Source organism: Macrobrachium nipponense, chromosome 1 (assembly GCF_015104395.2).
Source record: "Macrobrachium nipponense isolate FS-2020 chromosome 1, ASM1510439v2, whole genome shotgun sequence".
Taxonomy (NCBI): Eukaryota; Metazoa; Arthropoda; class Malacostraca; order Decapoda; family Palaemonidae; genus Macrobrachium; species Macrobrachium nipponense.
In genome coordinates, this window is record NC_087200.1 from 117189586 (window position 1) to 117212106 (window position 22521).

The window sequence follows — 22521 nt, forward strand, 5'->3', positions numbered from 1 at the left end:
TTATTTAGCTCTATCGGCAGTCAAAAGAGTAATTTTACTGCAAGCACTCCTTAAGGCTCTTGTAAAGGGAATGCTGTTTTATCTTTTTGCCTCAGAGCTGAGAATTATGTTAAGGCTAAGTTTTTCAGAGAACTTGTAGGAATTCCAATTTAACCTCTTTGGTGAGGAAGACGAGGAAACACTTCTCTGTGCTGTTGGGCCAATTAAAACCTACTTAGATAGGTTAAGCCTGAAAGAGGTAGTTATCCTTTTGTTTTGTGATTGTAGAAACCTAGAATATCCTTGTCAATGGCTAAGCCTGGAGGAGGCAATGTTAACCTTTTGTTTTATGGTTTTAGAAAACCTAGATTTCTTTGTCAAAGGCTAAGCTTGGAAGAGGCAAAGTTAACTTGTTGTTTTATGGTTGTAGAAAACCTAAAATGTCTGTCAAAAGTTAAGCCTGTATGAGGCAAAGTTAACCTTTTGTTCTGTGGCTTTAGAAAACTTAGAGAATATCTTTGTCAAAGAATAAACTTGGAAGAGGCAAAGTAAAAAAAATTTTTTCAGAAACCTAGAATGACTTTACAGAACACAAGGTTCTCTGTGACATGTGATTAGGTAAGTGCATGAGAACTAGCACTATACCCTTACCCTTGTTGAAGGTAATTAGTCATAATTTGTCACATGAGGATGGGATTAATGCAGTGCAGTAGAAGTGCAGTATGGTTTTTGCTGCTCGCTACCTTAAGTATGCAGAATTGTTTGAAAACAGTAAAGCCCCTAGTCTGTTACGATTAGTGCATAAAGTTTTTTGGGGAGCATAAAGATACACAGTATTGTATAGGAGTGTACCTTTATACATATATATTTATTTTTAGTGTGTCATTTTGTAGGACTTTTAGACCCAGGCACAGGGGACCCCCCCTCGCACCACTTCTGTTTTATTTTTGATGAATTGAAACTCTTTGCTGCACACACATATTAGAGCATTGCCCACTGAATAGAAGCCAACTTCTGGCGGCAGTAAGACCCAGAAAGGATTCCAAATTGGGTAAGGATTTTTTGGGTTTCATGCAAAAAACCTTTAGCTCGATTGGCTGAGCAGATTTTGTCTAGCTGCACCCCCCACCATCCTCCTCTCAATGTGGGAATCAGCTGTCTTTAATAGTAAGATTCATCACAAATAATATAAATTTTCATAATAAAATTTATTATTTGAATACATACCTACTGTTAAAGTAGACCCCACCCAGCCTCCCCACACCTCAGTGGGCTGTCAAGGAGAATTCTAACAACAGCTAAAACATGTGAAACACATCTGGTTGAGAACAGGTGTGCTAGACAGTCATCTGGGCAGCTATTTGATTTTTTGTTGGAATACCGACTCTACTATCGGCGCAGAGTATAAGTTAGCTTTAACAGCAGATAAGTATCCAAATACTTTTAGTTTTAAAAGTTTTTATTTTGCTGATATGTCAACTTGAGAAAAGCTTATTAAATATTAAAATCAGTCGAGGAAGCATAAAAATGAAACCGATAATAAATTTGCAGCAGCAGCTGAAACCAAAGTACCTGCCAAAAAAATTCATTTACTTGTGTTAGTCACTATCTAAACTTTAGCTCTTTGCATATTGTACTTCATATTCTTCATCTCTTCTCTGATATATTTGCAAATAGCCATTGCTTTTGTGCATTAATAACTGTATCCCAGAGTTTCAGTTTGTTACCCCATATCCCATTACAGTAACTGTACTTCCTTTCTGCAGATATTATACATTCTAAAGGTCAAACTAGTCTTCTTCCGTATCTGATTCTCAGTTATGGTTTCTAGAACTGCGAAGTTATTTCAACATTCAGTTGCAAAAGCCAAAGCCTCTTTATGTTCATTATCAAGAAGTGTTACTATATCTAGATATTTCAACTTTTTGTTGGGTTCTTTTAATTTCAGCTTTAGTGTGGCAATGACAAGATGGTAATCACAGTCTGTATCTGCTCCTCTTTAGGTCTTAATATTCCTCAGTGTACTTTATCTTTAGACGTCAAGTATACTGTATTTGTAGATATACTTTTGGTTGAAAATGGTACTTAGTTGCCAAATTTTTGCTGTGCAAAACCTAATAAACTGTACCCTATTTTATTTGCAGTCTTTCCCAGGCCTTCCTTACCCATTACATCATCTTGACCTTTCATTGTTCCTCAAAACTTTTGTATTTATGTCACCAGCAACAAACTCATAAATCTTTCAGGTAAATCATGTGTAATATTCTGGAATCCCATATAAAATTCATCGTGTATTTCTTCAGAGAGGTCGCATAGTTCAATATTCACAGAGCACTGTTTTGATTTAAATCTTGCCAGCGATAATCCACAGCTTACTGCTTTCCAGCCAGTCAGTTTTTTTTGCATCTGGCAATAAGATCAAGCATACTCCTCTACCAATTCCATCTGCTCTTCCTGAATAAATATACACATTAGTGACATTATCTCCTTTAATTTTCTTGTTTCCCATTGCTTTTCACTGTGTCTCAAACAGTTAATATCTCTTTAATTCATTTTCTACCTGCTCTGTCTTTCCAAATTGGGCTCCTACTTTCCAGTGTCCTATTTTAATCACACATTTTGTCTGTCTTAACATTAAGCAAGCTTGTACTATACACACTTGCACAGACTGAAAAAAGGGATTTTGACGTAAGGAAAAATCTATTTCTGGGCGATTGGTTCGTGTCGCCCAGCGAAATATCCTTTAATCCATTATTTCTAAGGTAAATGAACTAACAAATACCAGAGAATAAACAAAATAAAGAAAAAGGTCAGTATAACTGACTCGCTCACCCTCCAAGAGGGCGTCGGTATGAACACTAGGGCGAGTGAGACCACTACCACGAACCTCTTACCAATAGAAATCTCCTACGACAAAACCCCCACAAGAGGGGAGCCGACCCACAGAACGGGCAGCAACTACTACTACTCCACCTCACACGCTACCGACTGCTGCGCCTCTGGTGGCCATCCTGAAGTTAGCAGGCAATCTTGAGCGCAGGGATGGGTAGGGTGGGATTTCGCTGGGCGACACGAACCAATCGCCCAGAAATAGATTTTTCCTTACGTCAAAATCCCTTTTCTGGGCTCAGTTCGTGTCGCTGCGCGAAATCGTACCAGAGAATTAGCACAAGATTGAAAATAAAGAAGGTCTCAATAAAACTTAAAATAAAATAGATTATTATAATTGCAAGAAAATATATACACATACACAATTGTTTATACAATTTGGAAAAACAACACTTAAGATTTGCTTAAAGTTAACATATATGTACAGGGCTTACATGGGAATATATGTTGAACTTAACACCTGTGTATAATTATCACATACAACAATAATTAAAGCAATTATAATAAATAATATGATTCTGAACAAACTTAGAATACAATATGGTAAATAAATTTATAGATCTTATATGGTAAATAAATTTATAGATCTTAATAGACAAATCCATAACCATTGTAAATGGAGATGTGTCACCCTAGCATATAAGGGGACCACATCATAGAGATCATTATATACAATCAATTGTGGGTGACCCTAGCAAAAAAATATGGGACACCCACTGTACCATCACAAGAGCAGCTAAGACTCAAGGTAGACGTAGATGAACATGGTAGGTATAGACAAACTGTTGACTGAGATAGGTAGAAAGGAGATCTGGATCTTCAACTTAAGATTAAGCAGAGTCGGGGGAAACTATGTTACCCGCCGCAACTGCTGAAAATTTCAGAGATTCCAAGGACTTTAAGTAGTGACGCTTAAATACTGTCGGCGATTTCCATCCATTATACTTTTTCAAATCATCAAAATTCATGTGTTGGAAATAGTTAATTGAGGTGGCAACTGCCCTGACATCATGAGCTTTAGGGAAGGAATCAGGGTTGGCTTGTTTAATAAAGTACAGGATCTGTTGCCTGATACCTTTAATTGATAAAGTAACCACCTTTTTCTCCTCCTAAAGAGAGGACCCGAGAGGATGAGGATGTCCTGGACAGAAAGGCTCGTAAGGTCGATACTGGACAAAGAGAAACATCTTGTGGAAGGGGTATAACCTTCCACGGTTCCCACCTCAACAAAGGATCCTCATTCTTTGCTAAAAAGCTACGATCCGGGGAAAGTAGAACTTCCCCTGAGGGAAGAAATTCTATATGATTCGGATCTCTGGATAACGCCGACAGTTCTGAAATTCTAGCTCCTGAAGCCAAGCATAATAAAAATAGAGTTTTTCTTAAGAGCATTATAAATGAGCATGTCGTATTATCTGTGTCTGAAGCCAGCTTTAGAACATCATTTAAGAAACCATGACACTGACGTAGGCCTTACTGAAGTCTAAGTCTAGCACAAGCCTTGGGAATAGACGAGAAGTAAGATCTGTTCAAGTCTATGATGAAACCAAGTTGAAAAATCTTCTTCAAGGCTGACTTGTTTGTCGTAATGGTGCTAGCTGCTAAGCCGTTTTTCGAATAAGAATCTGGAAAAGGATATAGCTGAATTGATTGTCCATGATTTTAAATGTCCTTGATTCTCTCAGGAAGACTGCCAACTTTTTGACTGCAGCATCATACTGTCTCAAAGTTGAATCCCTTTTATCAGATTCCAGGAAAAGAATATTTCGTGGATCGATATCTGCATCTCTTTTTAGCCGCAAACTTCATGAAGTCCATAAAGTTAGGGTTTTGAGAATTCCTGAGAGCGAACAGTCTTCGTTTGTACTGACTGGGAGAGCCTGGGATTGGGAATTCGAAGAGGACGAAGACCCACCCCGTTCCAGAATCAGAGGGTACCAGTTGCTCTTCTGGTCAGTCTGGGGCTACTAGAGCTACTTGACCCTTGAACGTCCCTGAGTTTGTTCAGTACCTTCAGGAGAAGATTCAGTGGAGGAAAGACATAAATCTTCTCCCAGTTGTTCCAATCTATGGACAGGCGTCCGTGGAATAGGCCAGAGGGTCCAGGTTGGGGGCCACATAACATGGAAGTTTGTGGTTCGCTTGAGATGCGAACAGATCTACTTGCAGACCTGGAACCTCCGGAGAATCCATTGGAACGACTGTTGTCCAGTGACCATTCCGACTCCAGAGGAACTGAGCGGGATAGAGCATCTGCTATGACGTTTCTCTTACAGCTATATGGGTGGAGGAGAGGTGCCAACTGAACTTGTCCGCCAGGGAGAAGATGGCTACCATGACACTGATTCAGATGTCTTGACCTTGGAGGGCCATCCCCTTGGGTTCCTGATTTACGCAATGGACTACCACTGCGCTGTCCAAAACTAACTTTATGTGAGAGTTCTTTGGCGGACGTAACCTCTTCAGAGTCAAGAACACTGCCATCGGCTTCCAATACGTTTATGTGAGCTGGCGGAACTGAGGTGACCAAGTTCCTTGAACACTTCCTTTTTTTGCAACTGAGAATATCCTCCCCAGCCGCTTAATGAAGCGTCTGTGTGGATGGTAATTCCCGGAGGAGGGAACTGAAGGGGTACTGATATGGACAGGTTCTTTAATTTTGCCCAAGGGTGCAGACGATTCCGTAGAATCTGTGGGATTGATGAGAACTTGTCCCTGGATCTGACATTTGCTCGTGAGCGCCAGATCCTGGTTAAGTCTTTCAGTTTGGCTTTCATCAAGATGTTTGTCACTGAGGCAAATTGGAGGGAACCCAGGATTCTTTCCTGGTTTCTCCTTGAAGCATATTTGTACTTTAGAAATTGTTTCACTGACTTCGCTATTTCCTTTCTCTTGGCTGATGGAATCGCAGAGTATGGGAGGATAGATTCCATTGAATGCCCAGCCACTGAAAGTTGGACTCCGGAGTGAGTCTTGACTTTGTTCTGTTTATCTTGAACCCCAGATACTCTAGGAACTGGATTACTTTCAGTGTGGCTTTGTGACATTCCTCGACTGTTGGAGCCCAAATCAACCAATCGTCGAGATACGCTACTACCATTATCCCTTGAGACCTCAGTTGTTGGACGATACTTCCGCCAACTTCGTGAACCACCCTGGGTGCCACGTTCCGACCGAAGGGAACTACCTTGAAGGAGAATGCTTGATCTCCCAGCTTGAAGCCCAGATAAGGGTGAAAGTGTCTTGCAGTAGGGATATGATAGTATGCGTCTGTAAGATTGATAGACCGGTGGTGACGGCCCCACGGGAAGTAGGTCCGCACCTACGAGAAAGTCAGCATTTTTGAACTTGTCACAGCGAATGGCCAAGTTAAGCGGGACAAGTCTAAGATTACCCTTCTTTTTAGTGAGCCTTTCTTTGACACGCTGAATAAGCGAACCTGAAACTTTAATCTGTTGACTCTCGCTATTGCTCCTTTCTGAAGGAGGTCCTCCGCATACTCCGTCATTTCTTTTGATGGAAGTTGAAGGAATGGTCTGGATGGAGGAGGATCCGCAATCCAACTCCAACCCAGGCCTTTTGACACAATGCTCTGTGCCCAATTGCTGAATCCCCACCGATGCCGGAAGAGAAACAGCTCCCTCCTACCTTCGAGCTCTCACTGTGTTCTGGGTTGAGTGACCTCCGCGACCTCACCTCCACGGAAGCTGTTTTCCCCCTGTTTGAGAGACCTTCCTAATCCTCTCTGACGAAAGGATCCCCTAGCTCTTCCTCCCCTGCCAAACCGGTCATAGTGCTGAAAGGCCTGGCCCTTGAACACTTGGTTAAAGGCTGGGGAGACAGCGTAGGAGGTGGAAGGCTGAGGCTGGGGGTGGGGGGAAATCACATAAATGGGTTGTGGACTGAGCTTTAGAAGTAGAGGGTTGGGCTGATTGTACCATAGGTACAGCCGAAAACAGCCTGGGTTAAAACGTTGCTGCTTCTTTTGGTAAGGCTGGTAATGTTTAAGTTTCTTCTGTGTCTTACCTTTTGTAGATTGATCTTGGCGTCTCTTAGCTGTGAGACCCCAACGATCCTTAAGGCTCTGGTTGAGCCTTGTTGCTTCAGCTTGGACCTCCTTGACCATTGACTCAGGAAAGAGGTCTGCCCCCCCAGATGTTGGAGGAAAGCAACTTATTCGGCTCATGCCGAATAGTTGCTTCCTGGAGGACATGCTTCCGGCAGTTAATCCTAGCTGTAGCAAACTCAAACAGGTCAGACTGGACGGTATGCGTCTGGGACTTAGTCAGGAGCTTGAAGAGCGGCTCTGAAGCATAAGAAAGAGCCGCTACTTCCGTCATTGCCATGGTATTCATGGACCTGGCAAGCCTAGACTTGGCCTCAAATTCAGCTTGAATGAGGCTGTCAGGAAGCCTAGGCAGCTTCTCGCCGAACTGATCCATAGCGCAGTCTGGTTTGAGCTTGCCAGCTGAGAAGGTGTTAGGTAAATCTTCCCACAGATCTCCAAGTGAAGGGAACAAAGGAGATGTGGGGTCTGCTTTCCTTAATTGTGGTAACGATTCACCTTTCAGGGCAGCCGGAATGGTGACTGTCGCTATCTTGGTCAGGAAGGGAAGAGGAGTTCCCTCCTCCATCGTAAAAATGGTGAAGGGACTCTTAAAGGCTTGTATTCTCGTGTTTGAACAATCCATCTCCTCTAAACACCTGAGCCATTCTCTTTGAGCCTGGTCACGGGAGTAGAGGACTGTCTCCTTCTCTAGTCATGGCTGCGTCAGTAAGTCTGGCGTAGCCAATGAACGGCGGTTGGAGGCCCTCCGGGTAGAACTCGAAGTCCTCAATCCTTCAAGTGCCATATTCCAGGATAGAGATAAGGCCGTCCTGGAAAGGGGCGTATGACGCCACTCTCCAGGGGTTGTTCATAGAGAACGGAGGCAGAGAGTCATGAGGTGGGAGCTGAAGCAGTCCAGCACCGAATGCTGGAGGAGTAGCTAGAGGGGCCTGGTTAAGTCCGGCAATTATATTGTCCTGGGACGTAATCCTATCGGACAACCGGGAGAACATCTGCTCCATGCTGCTCCTCAGAGAGCCGACCAAGTCTCCCATCTGTTGCAACAATCCAGCATTGGGATCCAAAGCCGGAGCTGATGCGGAGGTGGAGGGATAACTCGGCACAGGTACCAAGGGGAGAGGAGAGACTGCAGGCTCCGCCGGAGTACGGGGCCTCTCCTTGGAAGACCTGCTCTTAGAGGACTTCGAGCTTGAAACAGAAGCTCTAGACTTCTCTGCTCCAGGGTTTGTAGCCGGAAACTTACGAGATGTTGACGCCGACGAAGTCTTTTTGGATGACGACGACGTCTTTTTAAGGGTTTTCTGTACCCTCTGGCCCTTCACCTTGGGTTTCACCGAAGCACTGTGTGAAGCATAAAGGAGCTCAGCTCCTGTAAAGCCTTGGAAAGAAGCTGGAGAAGTAGCAGGAGAAGAAGATCCAGTGGCGCCCAAGGGAAGCCCTTGGCGTCCAACGTACCTACCTCGACCAAACAGGTCGTCAACACCTACCATCGGTTCAACATTCAAATCCAGCGTCGCGACTTACCGATGAGATATCGTGGCCTGGTTCCTTCATTGAGTGGTGATCTTTGTTTTTGGATCGCCGCCATAGTCGGGGCTGCTTCTGCCGGGTCGACGTAACCTGTCGACTTGCCGCCGGGGAACAGCAGGACAGCCATCCTCTTCTCAAGGATGTAGGGCTGTCCCTTGGCGGCGTTCTTCCCAAATCCGCCGACCCAAGCCCTCAGGGTTGCCAGAGCGGTCTCTCTAACGGCAGCAGCCTGGAAGAGAGGGCGTTCATTAGTTTTAAGTTTAAACTTGAAATTCAACCTTAAACTAAGACTAGGCTTAACCTATAAAGTTTTCGGGGATGTAATTCCCAACATAAAAGGAGCTTAAGCTTAAAATAAATCATTAAAATTAAACTTAAGATCTAAAACAGTCATTAGAATTCACGTATGGAGTTGGAAATACTTACCCGTCTAAGAACTGACCCACGAGATCATAACAAATAGTACAGGTCTCGTGGAACCAGACCTGCAGATTCCCATGCGGAGTCGCGCACGGAGCGTGGGACCTGCAGACTTCATGTCCGCAGGGGTCTTGGAGCATGGCGTTACATCCCGGATGCTCACAGTTGGTGGTCTGTAAGTGGAAGGATACATGAGTACCATAAAAGACATCACTTACAGGCTAATTAGAACTCCGATGCATGCCGGAGAGCGAAAAAATTTTGGGCATAACCCCTCCCCTACCGCCTGAATAGGCTATAACCCCGGAGTGATCCGGTGTTGAAAACAGAGGTAGGGGAGGAACCCGCCCGGCTTAAGCTAGCTTAAATTAAACTTATGATAGCTTAAAATAAACTTATGATACACTTAAGCATAAATTAGCACTAAATTCCGGAATGGTTCCGGATCGCGGAGGTGTTCGTCTCCCGTTATACCGACGAGACGGGATGGTTAGTTAAAAGACCAACTGTACGCCTGAGGTCCGCCCGCAAGCGGGGAACCAGCTCCCTTCCTCGTGATTGACGGAGCTCCGGTAAGATAAAAAAGCACCGACAATCAAGGAAGGGGCGAGAGGGCGAGACAGACTCGAGCAAACATCGGGGCAACGGAGCAACAAAGGAGGGGGAAGGCCAATCCCCTACCCGTACAACAAAGCACCGTGAAGCAGAGAGAACGGTCAAGTCCAGTCCTGTGTCTGTCCAGCCTCCCCTACTCCCTCCGCGTAGGGAGAGAGGGAGACAGGCCCGGGTGGAGCGAGCGAGGACGGACCTCCCTCCCCCCAGCTCTATGGGAGAGCGGGAGGAGGGCAGGGTGACTGGACGGGCGCCTGGCTGTATCGCGATCACATGGTGACCACGAAGCGGTAACTCGATAAAACTCACGAAAAACATAGCCTAGGTTAATGCAACCAAACTGATCAGCGAGATGCTATCGTAGATGCAACAAAACTGATGAGAGGAAGCAACAAAACTGATGGGGACCATGATATAATGAACCTAGGCTACGCTAACGTGCCAGACGCCCTAGGCTAACCCAAAAATACATAAAATCACTCAAACTTAAACTAAAATGAAAGTAGGGAAATAAAACAGTAGGAGAAAAAATCCAGGAGTGTACGACTAACCCGAGAGAAAGTCTACCACTCAAAGCTAGCCGGGGCCGATACTAAGAGCTGTGGCTAGGGTCTGGATAGAAACGAAAATGCCTACGCAAGGTAAAGGAAGACATGCATGCATGACATAAACCAATGCAGGCTGGATCCCCTAACATAATATAGATAAACAGTAATAGAGCGTAAAGTAAAAGGGAAGGTTCTAGGTATGGAAGACCAAGAACGAACCCGCCACGAGGCAGAACAATGCCGCCATGCTTCCGGCCGCGAGCCAGCATTTATACCTATAAAACGGCAAATACTGACTCAAGGCTGGAAAAAACTAAGTAGGAACCTTACGGAATACTTAACTTAGCTGATGCGATGGCTGAACGCTCCATTACTAGATAAAATCCTCAAAAAGTGGCACGAAAATCACAAGAGACAAAAAAGTACGTCCGATGAGGCACGTGCTAACAGAAAGGATGGCCACCAGAGGCGCAGCAGTCGGTAGCGTGGGGTGGAGTAGTAGTAGTTGCTGCCCGTTCTGTGGGTCGGCTCCCCTCTTGTGGGGGTTTTGTCGTAGGAGATTTCTATTGGTAAGAGGTTCGTGGTAGTGGTCTCACTCACCCTAGTGTTCATACCGACGCCCTCTTGGAGGGTGAGCGAGTCAGTTATACTGACCTTTTTCTTTATTTTGTTTATTCTCTGGTATTTGTTAGTTCATTTACCTTAGAAATAATGGATTAAAGGATATTTCGCGCAGCGACACGAACTGAGCCCAGAAATATATATTTTGTATGTGTAACAGTACAACAGTATTCAGTACAATATATACTGTACTGTATTGTATTAAATGAATGACAGAAGGATGAGGCAGTGGCACTTTTTTAACCACAGATCTTAGAATTGCAGAGCCCATGCTTGTTCAGGGATACAAAGAAGCATGGGATAATCACTTTAAAAATCATGTAATAAAAAGTACATACATGTGATTAAGAATGTAGTAAACCTATAGTGCAGTTATACATCTGGTAACCACGGATCTTATTATGTCAGAGCATGTGCTCACACGATAAAGCAAATTCACCTGAAAAATTCATGTAAGAAACAGTTTTAATGAGTGGTTAACATTGATTTGCAGTATTGGGGTGGCCCATTCTGAAATACAGTTATAGCAGTACCTAAATGCATGAAATAATGCTTTACCTAAATGTCTCAGAAATTCTAAGCATGCAATTACCACATAACAGAGAGTGTTGCTTACGTTTTAAGCATAAATTTAATAGTGTACAGCAGCTGTTTTAGATAATGTAACTATGTATATTGAACACTGTTAGAACTTTTAACACATGAGAACATAACAAGAGTACAAGGTACTTGCAAAACCACATGTAAGTACAAAATATAATTTTTTTTCCTGGACTTGACACATCCAATAACATTCAATAAGTGAGGTGCCAGTATATTTGTGTAATTGAATAGGCATTTTTTGTATAAGTATTAATGTAATATATTTGTCTTACAGATATTCATATCTTTTTTGTTTTCAGGCTTACTCTAACTTGACAGACCCTGAATTTCTGTACATTGATCTCTTCATTGTAACTGTAGTAGCTGTCTTCATGGGTTACACTGGTGCTACAAAGTAAGTGTTCGAGGTTAGGAAAACTGACCGTATATTGTTATTTAATTTTTAAAATTCTGCCTCTGCATGCAAGGAACATAAATCAAAATGTGATATAAAAGATAGTAGTTTCCTATTACAAAGTAATATTCTATAAAGGGTTCTATACATAACTGTCTCTTGGCTCCCATTAAGACAGGTTTTTCTCTTACATATCTCTCAAAGCATGTTTCTCAGTGTATCAGGATCCTGCAATATGATCTGCGTGACCTACTTTGAGTCCTTATTCTTCTGATAAGCATTTGAAGAAGCACTTCTTACTCATGTTAGTTCATTACTTTTTATATATTTGTGCTTGTATCATGGGCTTGATTTTGGCTGAGAGTTTCATAGTTGCCACTTTAAATTTTGTAAAGGGTAGAATTAAATTTCTTTCATGCCTTGTGTGATGTATGTTGAACTCAGTCATCTTTTGTTAATGCTAGCTTGGAATTAGTATACATATTTCCAGTTTGATTATGCTTGAGCTCCAATGCCTTCCTGAGCCATCCTGTAAATGGCATGCATAATTTGCTGTAAATAAGGTTGGTTTATTGTCCAGTACCTCTGCATCAGATGTTCCACTCAGTTTGCTCTATTCAGTTTATATATATGGACCTTAAGCAGCCAAGAACGTTATCCTAGGCCTGTTACCTGTTAGCTTGTACCTAACCAGATCACCATACTGTACATCTTGATAAGCATAACCTCATACCATTGTACAAAATGCTCTTAACCCTCTTACGCTGATTGGACGTATTAAACGTCAAGTCAAAATGTCTCCCGTATGCCGATTGGACGTATAGGCGGTCCCCGGGTTACGACAGGTCCGGCTTACGACGTTCCGAGGTTACGACGCTTTTTCTTAAGTATTCATTGAAAAATCCGCCCTGGGTTACGACGCTTGTTCCGAGGTTACGACGCTGACACTTCCGACGCTCCGAGTTAACAATGCTTTTAAAAAACGCATACTTTGATAAGAATCCTTTATAGTTTAGCACAGTATATTAATAAAAATAAGTTTTTGGTTAGATTACAACAAAAATTTTGAGGTTATGATGATTTTCGACACTTTTTATGTCGTATTTTTTTAATTTTTTTAGTGACGCCTCATATGCGGAACTAGTTTCCAAGCGAATTAATACACTAGCTTGGGATGCGCAGTTTATAACAGTCCAAAACGGCAAATAATGAAAAAATCATTGCTTGTTTCCAGTATACATAATTAACAAAACTAAGTTTCTGGTTAGATTACAACGCGAATTCCAAGGTTACGACGGTTTTTTATGCCTTTTAACGATACCTCATACGCAGAACTAGTTTCTGAGCGGAGGGCGCATAAATTAATTTACGCTATTAAACTGTATGGTAACCATAGTCAAGGATAAGGAACGCATTCTCAAACAGTATACATATCCTTTAATACAAAACAGCAAAATATCATTGAAACATTATTTCACTTAAAGAATCCATTTATACTTTACTTAGACTTGGATGTAAAAAAAACATAGTTTCTCTCTCTCTCTCTCTCTCTCTCTCTCTCTCTCTCTCTCTCTCTCTCTCTCTCTCTCTCTCTCTCTCTCTCTCTCTCTCTCTCTCTCTCTCTCTCTCTTTGTATTTTCCGACGAAAATAATCACTAATTAGTGTATTTTGATGTTTATTTTATAATACAAAAATGATTTACTAATTTTCAAATATTAATTTTGATTAATACTGTATTAGTAAGTTTAATAAGTTGAAATGATATCACATAATAAAAATAATAATTCTCTCTCTCTCTCTCTTCTCTCTCTCTCTCTCTCTCTCTCTCTCTCTCTCTCTCTCTCTCCTCTCTCCTCTCTCTACTACAAAGATGTATGTTTTTTTTGTATGATAAATAAATGATTTATATTTCAAACTATTACTATTAATTTATACAGCAATAATATCAATTCATTAAAGAAATACCATAGTGATTAGTAAGATTTTAGCTTATAAACAAATTAAAAAATTATGGAAGAATGAAGGAAATCCAGTCAGATTCTTTCTCTAACTCCAGGTACTAAAACTCAGATATACGTAGCAAGTTAAGTGACTGGAGGGGGAAGGAGTGATTTGTTGCTGCCATCAAGTGCTCATGAAATTTCTACCCCCCCCCCCCCTGCTCTCTCTCTCTCTCTCTCTCTCTCTCTCTCTCTCTCTCTCTCTCTCTCTCTCTTTTACTGAGATGAGAGATTTTTATGGTACATCTATGCGTAATATGTTTATTTATATTTTCAAATAATAATAATAATAATAATAACTGTAATTACAAAAATCATATGTGAAAGTATTTTACAAATACTACAATAATCTCTCTCTCTCTCTCTCTCTCTCTCTCTCTCTCTCTCTCTCTCTCTCTCTTAAAGCGATGTATGTTTTTTGGATGATGATTTTACTAATTTTCAAATATCAATATTAATGTAAACAGCAATAATATAAATTCACTAAAGAAAATACTAAAGTGGAATTAGCAAGATTTTAGTTTATAAATAAAAAGAATTATGTAAGAATAAAAGAAAATGCATTTAACCCCGTGTCTTGTTTTTGAACACGTAACCAGCTTGGTTGGCTGGGTTCCAACTGTCAAATCCAGTGTTGCCATCTACGGATCATTGAAATTCTCTCTCTCTTTCTCTTTTGCTGATATGAGATCATTTCTATGGTACGTGTATGTTTATTAATATTTTTGCATAATAATAATAATAATATATACTAATCTCAAAATTTCACATGTGATAGTATTTTTATAGAAGTACAATAATCTATCCATTTCACTCTTTTAAATAAGGACAACACTCTCTCTCAATCTCTCTCTCTCTCTCTCTCTCTCCTCTCTACTACAAAGATGTATGTTTTTTTGTATGATAAATAAATGATTTACTATTTTCAAATATTAATTATTAATTTATACAGCAATAAATATCAATTCATTAAAGAAAATACCATAGTGAATTAGTAAGATTTTAGCTTATAAATTTAAAAAAATTATGGAAGAATGAAGGAATCCAGTCAGATTCTTTCTCTAACTCCAGGTACTAAACTCAGATAGACGTATCAAGTTAAGTGACTGAGGGGGAAGGAGCTGATTTGTTGCTGCCATCAAGTGCTCATGAAATTTCTACCCCCCCCCCTCTCTCTCTCTCTCTCTCTCTCTCTCTCTCTCTCTCTCTCTCTCTCTCTCTCTCTCTCTCTCATCTCTCTCTCTCTCTCTCTCTTTTACTGATGAGAGATTTTTATGGTACATATATGCGTATATGTTTATTAATATTTTCAAATAATAATAATAATAATAATAATAACTGTAATTACAAAAATCATATGTGAAAGTATTTTACAAATACTACAATAATCTCTCTCTCTCTCTCTCTCTCTCCTCTCTCTCTCTCTCTCTCTCTCTCTCTCGGCTCTCTCTCTCTCTCTCTTCTCTTAAAGCGATGTATGTTTTTTGGATGATGATTTACTAATTTTCAAATATCAATATTAATGTAAACAGCAATAATATAAATTCATTAAAGAAAATACTAAAGTGAATTAGCAAGATTTTAGTTTATAAATAAAAAAGAATTATGTAAGAATAAAAGAAAATGCATTTAACCCCATGTCTTGTTTTTGAACACGTAACCAGCTTGGTTGGCTGGGTTCCAACTGTCAAATCCAGTGTTGCCATCTACGGATCATTGAAATTCTCTCTCTCTTTCTCTTTTGCTGATATGAGATAATTTCTATGGTACGTGTATGTTTATTAATATTTTCGCATAATAATAATAATATAACTAATCTCAAAATTCACATGTGATAGTATTTTAAAGAAGTACAATAATCTATCCATTTCACTCTTTTAAATAAGGACAACCCTCTCTCTCTCTCTCTCTCTCTCTCTCTCCACACGAGATACTAGCATGCGCTAGTGGTAACTCTCGCCCTCTGTTTGGGCTGGAAGTGTATGTATAAGTATATCTTTAAGGACATTACTATATTTTATGGTAAAATAATAATATACAGTACTAGTTTACAAATAATATTACGTTTAATGAGGTTAAACAGTAACAATAACATTCTCTCTCTTTCTCTCTCTCTCTCTCTCATGTATGTTTATTTGTTTTGTAGTGTAAATAAATGATTTACCTTATAACTGATTTTCAAATATTAATAAGATTAATTAAAAATAGCGATTCCCAGTCTTTTTATCCACTTGGAGGAACTTGGACAGGGGAGTAAATGAGTTTGATATACGAATTGGTGGAGGGGAGGAAGCGGAGTCTAGGAGTTATTCTCTCTCTCTCTCTCTCTCTCTCTCTCTCTCTCTCTCTCTCTCTCTCTCTCTCTCTCTCTCTCTCTCTCTCTCTCTCTCTCTCCATTATTATTCTCTCTGTCTCAGAAATAATTCACAATTTCACTCTTGAGGGTCAAATATATGATGTTGCCATTCATTGGTTTCTCTCTCTCTCTCTCTCTCTCTCTCTCTCTCTCTCTCTCTCTCTCTCTCTCTGTTATTTGCTGTAGGTATATATTTTTGTACATGAACTTTCCTGTCAGATATATACTTAGCTTACGTCTCTTGACGTCACGACAGAATTCAAAACTCGCGGCAAACGCGACAGGTAGGTCAGGTGATCTACCCTACCTGCCGCTGGGTGGCGGGTGTATGAACCAATCCCCCTTTCCAGTCATATTTTCTCTGTCGCTGGTGTCGACTACACCTGTTGTCGGTACCTCTCGATATTGGATTCTTACTCGTTTTTGCCCTGGATTGTTTCATTGGACTTTTGGTGAAGTACCTGCTCTTTGGCTTGGCATTCGCGATTTGTGGACCGTTTTTTTATTATTCTTTAGATTGTTTTTGGGATTTCATTATGTCTGATTTAGAGATTAAGAAATCAGCTATGTTCATAGTTTGTTCTGTCAGTGATTGTAAGGTGAGGCTACTGAAAGCTGCGGTAGACCCTCACACAGTATGCATGAAGTGTAGGGGGAATGACTGCTCATTTATTAATCCTTGTAGAGAATGTGGTAAATTGAATGAAGAAGAATGGAAGGCGCTTTCTTCTTATTTAAGAAAGCTTGAAAAAGACAAGGTTGGGAAAGCTTCATCTAGGAGTTCTAGTAGGTCTCGCGCTATCGAGTTTGAAGTTGATAACCCTGTTGAGAAAAGCTACGACCTTCAATTAATTTTTGTTGTATTCTACATGAAATTGCACACATTTTCATATATAAAACCTTATGTAACGGCTAATTTAAAATGGTGCAAACATTACCACAATCGCACGTATGATTGTTTCGGAAGAGTTACCGCGCGGACGTAAAGAAAATGTTATTTTTTTAATAAATTCACCATAAATCGAAATATTGTGCTAGAGACTTCCTATTTGTTGCAAAATGAAGGTAAAAGATTGAATATTACTAGAATATAAGCGTTTTAGCTTACAATTGCGTTTTTTGACCATTTCGGTAGAGTCAAAGTTGACCGAAAGTTGAAAATTTGTCACTTATCATTATTTATATGAAAATATTTCAAAATTGATAAAAGCTACAACCATGGGTTATTTTTAGTTGTATTGTGCATGAAATTGTGCACATTTTCATATATAAAACTTTATAAGGTAACGGAACTAATTTAAAATGGTGCAAACATTACCACAATCGCATGTAGAGTTACCGCACGGACGTAAGGAAAAAGTTTTTTCATAAATTCACCGTAAATCAAAATATTGTGCTAGAGACTTCCAATTAGTTGCAAAATTAAGGTAATGATTGAATATTACTAAAATATAAGAGTTTTAGCTTACAATTGCATTTTTCGACCATTTCAGTAGAGTCAAAGTTGACCGAAGGTTGAAATTTTGGCACTTATCATTATTTATATGAAAATATCTCAAAACTGATAAAAGCTACAATCATGAGTATTATTTTGTTGTATTCTACATAGAAATGCACACATTTTCATATATAATACTCTATGTAATGGCTAATTTAAAATGGTACAAAAATTATGTCAAAATGACGAAATAATTTCTGAGATGTGTCACAGATACTTTTTAGTGCGGCAAGAAAGAAATTCGCGCTTGCGCGCCTGCGTAACAATTGTAAACAAAACAACACCTCGATCCGTGAACTCCCAGCATCCCCCAAGGAGCATGTTTCAAGAGTTTTTGGCTGGTAGGCCTAAAAGTATTTTTCCGCGAATTTTTAAAATAACTTTTGTATGTCGACGTAAAATACGTCCAGTCGGCACCCGAGAGACAAAAAATGTTGACGTAAAATACGTCCAGTCGGCGTTTAAGGGTTAATATCTAATTCACTCTACCTCGGAATAAATATATTTTCATATGTGTTAACCGAAGGGAAATTTTTTAGTCGATAAGAACTTTGTTGGCTCACGGCAGTGAACCATTGAACCCAACAAATTAACGATGCACAGTGAAGCCTTAAACCACACCTCCACTGCAAGAGGGTATAAGTTTATGCCTCCTTTCAACTACAAATATCTGTCTCTCTCAGGTGTTCGTTGTTTTGGAGTCAACATCAACCCACCTTGACAACGTTGTAGTGCTTTTGTCGCACGTAGCCATTATATGAGTCACATCACATTACTGTGATAAATATACATATGCAAGTGTTGTGGTTTAAGGCTTCACTGTGCGTCCTGAATTTGTCGGGTTCAATATTTTGCTGTTTTTCCAGTATGTATACTAAGAGAGAGAGAGAGAGTAAGAATGGTTTTGAGTTGCCTATGTATGAAATTCTGGTTTCAAATATTTTTATGGTGATTAGAGATGAAACATCAGTAGTGATAAAACATTCTTTTGTCTAAACTTGTCATAAAATACAGTACAATAAATCAGACAAAGCAAAAAAATGTGGCAACTTTCCTATGTATGCAGTGAACTTCCTGGGTTTGTTTATTTTCATGTTTTTTTATGTTTATGGTATAGTAATTGATTAGTACAGAGGACTGAAATTCTGTCGTCTGAGAACTTGCTACTGGTGGTTTTGTGTATGTGTTACCTGTGTATGAAATTTGGATTGAGAGAGAGAGAGAGAGAGAGAGAGAGAGAATTTTTTAATAAATTTATAGATGGTGAAGAATAAACACAAATCATGAATGTATTTGTATGTAACCACAAAAATATGAAGTGTTTGGAGGAATGTGCCATCATTCTAAACTACCCATGTATTTTAGATACCGTATATTTCGGCGTGTAAGTCGACCCCCCAATTCTGAGTAAATTTTTATGATTTTAACTAATATCGGGTATACTATTAGTTGACCTATAAAATGTGAGGCCAGCCGTACGCTCAAAATAAGCAGCAGGGTAAAACGTATCATATAAAATAACTTGAATGATATTACGGTACTTATGTTGCTCTACTTATCATAAGAAATACAGGTAATATACTCGGTATATTAACAAATCTGCGTAATATATAAAAGATGAATATACCGGCAAATATGATTAGAAATGACGAAACGAAAGATATGTTACTCGAGTGTAATGTAAACAAACAAAGCGCTAAGTAACACTGCATAACAGCCTACGTATATATGTATGTACAAACTGCCACTCAAGTTAATGTTTTGATTGGGTTGTTAAAACGACGTGCCGGTATTTTATTAGTATGTTGGAATATTCCTTGACCATTGGTTCTTCTATGGCATAAACAGGCTCATTTGAGGGAAAACGAACCTGCAGATGATTCACCAGATTCAAACTGGGATCCTGATGAAACCGTGAATGATAATTTGTTTGATGAATTGTTTAATTAAAGTGACGATGACTCAAGTAATTTTGAAGGATTTTAAATACATATTTACTATTAAATACAAATTTTTTTTATTTTATTTAGTGATAAATAAAGATTTCATACCATAAATGCTTTTGAACAATACCCCGGTAAATACAAAACTGTCAGTGAACGCATCCTTCTCAATTACTGTACTACAAATGGCTACGCAATGTTTACACTTGCTGTACAATTGGGGTTTCTTCAAGTTACTTTGATTATTTTCATTTTATTTAAGGTAATGGATGTACTAATGTATTATTATTGTCATATTACAGTGTGAAATGTTTTTTAATACTGGTATTTACATACATAGTTACCTCAACAAGGCTGTCGTTCTTATTAGCCAACTGTAAAGCCTGGATTCCTATACCGATATGCCAAAATAATAAAGATTCACTTTTTTTTACCGTTAGATAAGTCGACCCCCTAATTTTGGCATGATTTTTTGGGGCTAAAGGGTCGACTTTATACGCCGAAATATACGGTATGCTCTATACAGTGGTACTATTCTAAAATACTTACTGTACAGTAAATATATCATTTCAAAATCTAATTAAAACATAGCAAAATATAATAAAATGTACGAATATTATGTGCTGTACAGTAGACAATGCACAAAGTTACGTTAGGCAAAAGAAAATGTGTGTGAATTATAGAGGATACTTAAAAGTAACAGTTGTAGTTTGGTACATAATGTTGTAAGATGACTTTGAAAAATATATTGGTGTGTTCTGGGATCTGAACAGTAAATATAATTTCAAAATCATCTTACAACACAGCAAAATATCATAAAATGTATGAAAATTATGTGCTGTACAGTAGACGATGCTCAAATTTTAATTAGGCAAAAGAAAACTTGTGTCAGAATTATAGGGAATACATAAAAGTAACAGTTGTAAGTTTGGTACATAATGTTGTATGATGACTGTGAAATGATATTGGGGTATGTTTTTGTTTGAATTGTTATTAAACTGTTAAAATAGGCAGTTATAAGTGTTTTGTGGGGGAGGGGGGAAGGGCTGGGTTTTATATACTTTCGAGTAATAGTTGCAGGAGGGCAGTGTAAGATGACATTGAGTGTTTTAGGATGATGGTTTAGGGTGTATTTTTGTTTGAAATTATATTAAATTGAAGTAGTCTGATAATTTCTTTGTTTGAACTACTAAATTAGTCAGTGAACACTTATAGTAGGCAATTATAAGCATTTTAGTTTAAGGGGTATAGGGTATTTGGCAGTTGTAAACCAGGTATAAGCATTTTTATGAGAGATTTTTTTCATTTCCACAGCAGGTTCTGGAACCTATCCCTGCATAAAAGTCGGGGAGCACTGTGTATATTGATAGCATTTGAAGTATTGCAGTGTAAATGTATTTTAATGTATTTTTGTAAATTTGAAGTCTTTGAACTTTCCATGAAAGTAGATTCTTTTTGTATGCAACTATGTATATACACATTTAGCATTTGATGCCTTGACTTGTAGTGTCCTTATGAATATCTACTGTTATATCATTAGAAAGTACTTGGATATTTTCTGTCTTTTTAATATGAACTTATCTTCCAAATTCATATAAGATACTAAACTAGTTTTATTAATTTGCGCAAACTTCAAACAAATATTCAGAATAAAAAGAGAAATTGTATTTTATTTATTTTTTGTTTTAATTTACAGCAAGCTTGTGCCTGAAAAACCGCTTGGAAATCTTCTGGGAGCTGTGAACCTATTTTCAGTTGTATCACAGATCTTACTTGTCATCCTTACCCAAGTTGCTGCTTACTACTATCTCCAACAACAACCTTGGTAAGTATCAGTGTTGCTGTGTTTTTTTTATTGTGCTGTCCTGATATTTGAGAAAAAATAAGCCAAAGTCCTTTTTATTGTATCACTGTGCCAACTAGCTCTATTTTGGCCAAGACCAACTACCCTGAGATTGGTTGGTTTGTCTTATGGAGCCCTGGGAGAACCATGAGAGTGTAACTCCTCTGAGGATGAACAGTGGCTATGCCATTAAATATTTTGCATGAATTACTGTTTGTGAAATTTAGATTCAAACCTATTAACATTGTGTTGCATTCACTAATTTATTAAAATCTAATTTTTGCAACAGATATATATTACATACTGTATTTGCATATTACAGTAGCTCTTTTTATGAAGCCATTTTTCTGAGTATATCTACAAAATCATAATTTGTATGACTTGGAATTTATAGTAAGCTTTCTTGGTAAGTGAATGTAACATTAAAATTTCATGATTTTGAACTCTGTAGAATTGCAATAGGGATCTAATTTATTTTGTCCTTTTCTCAGGTTTGTGCCAAATACCCCTACCCCTGGTGAAGAAGCTGACAATACAAAAAGTTGGGAAACTGCAGCCATTTTCTATACATCAAGTTTTCAGTACCTGACATTGTGTTTTGTTTTTTCTCCTGGTTATCCCTTCCGCAAACCTGTTTATACTAATGGTATGTAGGTTGAAAAAAAAAAAAAAGAATTTCTTAGTACACCAAAACATTTGTCCAAGTTGATCTCTGTATAATCTACTTTGAATCATGCCATTTTATATGTGACAGACATTAGTAGGCTCAAAGAAAACAAGTGGTATGTTGTGATTACCATCTACATCCATCTAGTTACAAACAAGAAAGGTGTCTTTATCTTAGCCATTTTTTATGTACATATTTTCATAATTAGGATGTTAGGGGAGGCTATACGCTTGATTTTATTCTCAGATTTTTCAAAAGACTGGCATCAGGGAGTTGTTAATGAATTGAACAAAACATAATATTTAAGTAGCTTTTCAATAGAAGGGTGTTTTGGAACATTTGTTTTTAATCCTTAAATAACTACATGATTGATGACTTTAAAGTGAGTTAGTATAGCATGCGAAAGGTATAGCTCAGCAGATATTTACTTTCCCCACAGGAAAGTGCCAACCTCACTTGAAATCCAAATATCAGTGATGTAGTTAGTTAGGTGTGAGATGTATGTATATATATATATGTATATATATATATATATATATATATATATA

The 22521-nt window shown here is 38.7% G+C and overlaps 1 protein-coding gene across 1 annotated transcript in view; it reads left to right on the forward strand.

Moving 5' to 3' along the window:
- Positions 1-22521, forward strand: part of LOC135219574 (polyamine-transporting ATPase 13A3-like) — a 445505-nt gene that overhangs the window by 391295 nt on the left and 31689 nt on the right. The window contains exons 22-24 of the mRNA XM_064256451.1: positions 11571-11665; positions 21160-21288; positions 21798-21952. Of these exons, the coding sequence (XP_064112521.1) occupies positions 11571-11665; positions 21160-21288; positions 21798-21952 (379 nt within the window). The remainder of the gene's footprint in view (positions 1-11570; positions 11666-21159; positions 21289-21797; positions 21953-22521) is intronic.